Genomic DNA, 4833 nt, shown 5'->3' with positions numbered 1-4833 from the left:
TAAGTTTGATTAGATAAATATGCTCAATGTTTTTTTTTTCTTGTGGATTATTTGAATATCATTTTATATTTTGACTACAAATAAACATTTCATTGTTAATTGTATTTTATATTATAAATTCATGCCAATAGACTTTGAACAATACTTGTATATAAAGTACAAACCAAAAATAATTTTCAAACATTTGTGATAAGAAAGTTTTGAGAATGATAACAAATTTGATTGTTGACATTCATACAAATAGGGTTCGACAAATCCAGTTATTTATTTATTTTTAAAATCGGTTTGGTCAAGAGGGTAATAAACTAGGCGCTACAATAACCGGTTCGGGTATAAAACCGGGTTTTGACGAGAAAGTGATCGTGTATTTTCGATTTTCGTTCTTTATTTGTGTTTCGATCGTTACAAATCAGGTATAACCTAGTTAGAACTGGTTTCAAATCATAGAGTATGGAACCAATAAATAACCGACAAGTAAGTTCAGATATGTAGAGACTATTTTTTTTAATACCCAGTTTCAACTTTTTATAGAGTATGATCAAAAATACTCGATCACTTTCTTTTCAAAACCCGGTTTCATACCCGAACCGGTTATATTGCGCTGGACATTTGACCCATATAGAAATTGAAATTAAAAGCCCAGCCCAACTTATGCCTCTGTAATAAAAGACCACCAAACCCTAACACTCAGATACCCGTTCTTCTCGGCGCTCGACATTCAGGACTTCGAAAATGGTAAAGCAAAACCCTAATTTTCATTGTTTTAAAGAAAGAAAATTGTAGGCTGCATCTAATCTAGCTTTGATTTTTTTGTAGCCGTTCAAGAGGTACGTTGAGATCGGAAGAGTCGCACTTGTCAACTACGGAAAGGATTACGGAAAGCTCGTAGTCATCGTTGATGTCATTGATCAAAATCGGGTATCTACATTCTGTTTAATATTAATAATTCGTTCGTTTAGTCTTATTTATTTATATTTACATTTCTTACAAGTTACTAAGATAATTTGGTCTATCAACTTTTGATTTGGCTCTGTGTTACAATAGATTTGGTTGCTAATTTATTTGCACTTAAATTATATTAATAGTACTACGTAATTGTAGTATTATAGTATATCAACTTTGGGAATGTTTGGCATGAAGCTTTTAGGAGCTTTAAGCTTTTAACAAAAAGCTCCTACTCATCAAAACGTCTTGTTTGGTTGAAGGAGCTTGAAGTTTTTTGTTGAACGCTCCTAGGGTATGTTTGGCATGGAGCTTTTAGGGGCTTTTATGAAAAAGCTCCTATTCAATAAAAAACCCTGTTTGGTTGAAGGAGCTTGAAGCTTTTAGGTTAGAAGCTTGAAGCTTTTGGTTGAACGCTTCTACTAGTAGCGTTTAGATGGAGCTACAAGCTTTTAGGGAAAAATGACCCTTTTAATAGCGGCTATAGCGCGCTATGTAGGTGTCGATATATGGGTCTTACCGACGAATAACGAAGTTAGGTTAAATTGTGCCATTTTCTAATACAAAAAACTGCAAAAAAAGCAGAAGGTTAAATTGTGCAAAAACTGCCCCACGCGGGCCCGGGTTTTCGGAGCTGCATTCGTGTCCGCAGGACGTGCGGGCAAGCACGAGTTCAATTAAATTCCAGTTTAGAAACTCATTTTTTGCAACCCCCCGCGCGCGGGTAGGACTTGTGGTAAAACATGTCATAAAGCTACTAGTAAATACTTTACTTTATAATCAACCACTAACTTTGTTGACACACCAATGTGGGACAAAGTATTTACCACCTTTTGAGACTTTCATTCACACACCCATCATATATAAGTCCTAAACTTTTGCTACTAACTATTAGTTTTTGTTAAATATACATGTAAAATAGCATATATACAAGGGTATTTTGATGTAATATACATATAAAAATTTTCAAAAATCTTTTTCTAGTGTAATCGCTATTTGTCGCTATTCGCTACGTAGCCTATAGGTGCCTTGTCGCTATTCGCTATCAACAACTATGGCTCCAGCTACTCTGCCAAACACCAAATATATCTAAAAAGCTACAGCTACTAGCTACCAGCTTCCAGCCACCAGCCAACAGCTACTTTTGCCAAACATACCCTATATTTCTGTTCTTAATATCTTGTTATAGCATTTAGAGTCCTTGCTGTAACTGCCTTTGGTGTGAGATTTATTGAATTGTTTCGTGTACTTTGTGTTTGTAAATATATTAGAACTAGAGTTTGTTAATTGTTTGGCTTATTGGCAGGCTCTTGTTGATGCACCTGACATGGTTAGGGGTCAAATGAACTTTAAAAGGCTAACGCTTACCGACATTAAGATTGATATTAAACGTGTCCCAAATAAGAAAACTTTGGTTGCTGCTTTGGAGGCTGCTGGTAGGTATCGGGTTGTTTAACATAACTTATCGGGCTTTAGGATCAACTGAAGTTTTGGATATTTGCAGATGTGAAGAACAAGTGGGAGAGCAGTTCGTGGGGCCGAAAGCTTATCGTGCAGAAGAAGAGAGCGTCACTTAAGGATTTTGATAGGTTCAAGATCATGTTGGCTAAGATAAAGGTATTGTACTTGTAGAGATTTTAATTCTTTAGTCTGGCATGATTGTTTTGTTTTTATAATTGCACTCATTGTCTGTCTGTCTGTGTTGCAATTTGTGATATTGCAGAAGGCTGGAGTTGTAAGGCAAGAGCTTTCAAAGCTGAAGAAGGAAACCACATGCTAGTGTCATATTTTTTGTTCTAATTATTTAAGATTTTGTTGATCCTGGTTGCTTGCATTTTTTTCATCTTGTATTAAAATGGCAAGTTTTAAACTTATGCTTTTGTTTACGTTTGCTACGAGAATGATCTGCTGCGGTCTGCTTGGTAGATCAAGTATGGAACGCATAACCATACCACAGCATGTGAACTTTTGAATATGTACATGCAGTGGTATTGATTATATACGACCACCTATAGTATCTATGTTATACCTGGCGAAATGGGCAGGGTGGGTTGAGCAAGAACTGGTCGCTTTAAAACAGTCGTTTTGGTTTCGGTTAGAAAATGTTTTGACCAAACCAGGTTTAGGTTAAAACGTGCCATTTACTAAAAAAAGTAACAAATGTGATACGTACCCAATTCTGGGATTGGGTCACCCTGGATTGGGCCAGGCCCAATTGAAACTAAATGAAAAGAAATGTGCTGGAGGGAAATTGAATGGAGGGAAACAGGACCAAGAAATCAGGGAGTGATTCGATAAATCAGGAGGTGGGGACGTGTCAGGAGGTAGAGACGTGTGTAGAAAACTACCAAATACTTTCTATTTAGGTTTCCAGATTTGTCTAGTTTTAGTGTCGTGTTTTTGTTCATCTAAATTAGGTTTTTATACCTTGTAATCATAGACCAGCCTTCTCGAATTGGCCAACTTTCTTGTTCGTTGTTTATTTGAATCAATTGAATTCTCAGTTCCTATCATTGGTTTCGTTGCCGGGAAATTCATAGCCTACCAGATGGCTACCCAATTGGCTGCTATTGCAGCCTCCATGGAATCCCTGCCAACTGAAGTTGCCACTCTCAAAGCGCGCGACAAGGAGAAAATTGGTGTGGGTCCCAACAGATTTGATGATGAAGATTCGCCTGGAAGTAATTATCGCCGTTACCGACCCTTTAACAAGATCGATTTTCCAACTTACAGTGATGGAGACCCGAGACGGTGGGTTTTGAAAGCCGAGAAGTACTTCTGGTACTACAATATCGAAGAAGATGAACAGGTTGATGTTGCAGCGATGCATTTAGAGGGTGATGCTTTGGATTTCTACTCGTGGGTCTCCGCCGATCAAGTTATCGAATTTTGGGATGAGTTGGTTCGAGCTCTTCAAAAGAATTTTGGGCCTGCGGAATTCCAAAACCCGGACGAGCATTTATGTAGCATCAAACAAACTGGAACGGTACAAGAATATCACCAGGAGTTTGCCAAACGCTCGTCTCGTATGACTAATTGGCCTGGGCACTGCCTCTTAGGAGTATTTCTTAATGGCCTCAAAGATGATCTCAAAGCCGACGTCCGAATTCACAAACCAAGGACTGTTTATAAGGCTATGAGTATAGCTATTGAGTTCGAATCCAAGGTCAGCCATATGAAATCTGAAAAAATCTATTCTTCTTCAATCAAAAGAGATCTGACCCCAACAGCCACCAACACTCTCATCCTAGCTGCTACAGCCCAGAAAATCACAGAAACACGTTCCTTCGATGCTGAAAAACAGGGCCGTTATCTTCGAGGGGAATGCTTTCGATGCGGCGATAAATATGGTCCCGGACATCGTTGTAAAACGTCAACTCTCAAGCTATTTGAAATGGCTGATGAAGGAGAAGAAGCGGCAGGAAACGAGCAGGATTGCACGGATAAACTGGCTAAAATCAGCCTTCACGCGCTTTTTGGTCAATCATCTATCACCACCATGAAACTTCAAGGTATTTTAGGCACGGCTGAAGTATTAATTCTGATTGATAGCGGGTCCACACACAACTTCATCTCTGTAACACCCCAAAAACGGGTTTGGTAAATTAAAAACCCGGTTGATGTAAACAAATAAGTTTTAATCTCTTATTTAACCGAAATGAAACTAGAGGGACCAAAACCGTTAAGTGGGAAACATGATTTTATAAAAAAGAAATTAAAACACCACACACACACATAGAGTGTGTGTGTGTGTCGATGAGCAGGAAGGAAGAAGAGGGTTCAAACCCTAGTTTCTTCAAAATCTTCAAATTAAAAGGGAAATCGAAGGCTAGTTGACTGCATAAACTAAGAATGGTGATCATCTAAGTATTTCCTACATCAAGTAAGTCG

The 4833-nt window shown here is 38.1% G+C and overlaps 1 protein-coding gene across 1 annotated transcript; it reads left to right on the top strand.

Annotated features, from left to right (window-relative positions):
• The first annotated feature begins 583 nt into the window (after positions 1-583).
• LOC110936948 (60S ribosomal protein L14-2) lies at positions 584-2940 on the top strand. Its single transcript, XM_022179355.2, has 5 exons — positions 584-735; positions 817-918; positions 2249-2378; positions 2447-2559; positions 2666-2940. The coding sequence occupies exons 1-5, from the start codon at positions 733-735 to the stop codon at positions 2720-2722; spliced, it is 405 nt and encodes a 134-aa protein (XP_022035047.1). The 5' UTR covers positions 584-732; the 3' UTR covers positions 2723-2940.
• Positions 2941-4833: the final 1893 nt, after the last annotated feature.

The sequence above is a fragment of the Helianthus annuus genome, chromosome 4, assembly GCF_002127325.2.
Source record: "Helianthus annuus cultivar XRQ/B chromosome 4, HanXRQr2.0-SUNRISE, whole genome shotgun sequence".
Lineage (NCBI taxonomy): Eukaryota > Viridiplantae > Streptophyta > Magnoliopsida > Asterales > Asteraceae > Helianthus > Helianthus annuus.
This window is presented reverse-complemented; position numbering and strand designations above follow the sequence as displayed.

Coding starts and splice junctions, on each gene's coding strand:
- LOC110936948 (XM_022179355.2), top strand. Junction 919..2,248: donor ATGTCATTGATCAAAATCGG/GTATCTACATTC, acceptor GCTTATTGGCAG/GCTCTTGTTGATGCACCTGA. Junction 2,379..2,446: donor TGCTGCTTTGGAGGCTGCTG/GTAGGTATCGGG, acceptor GGATATTTGCAG/ATGTGAAGAACAAGTGGGAG.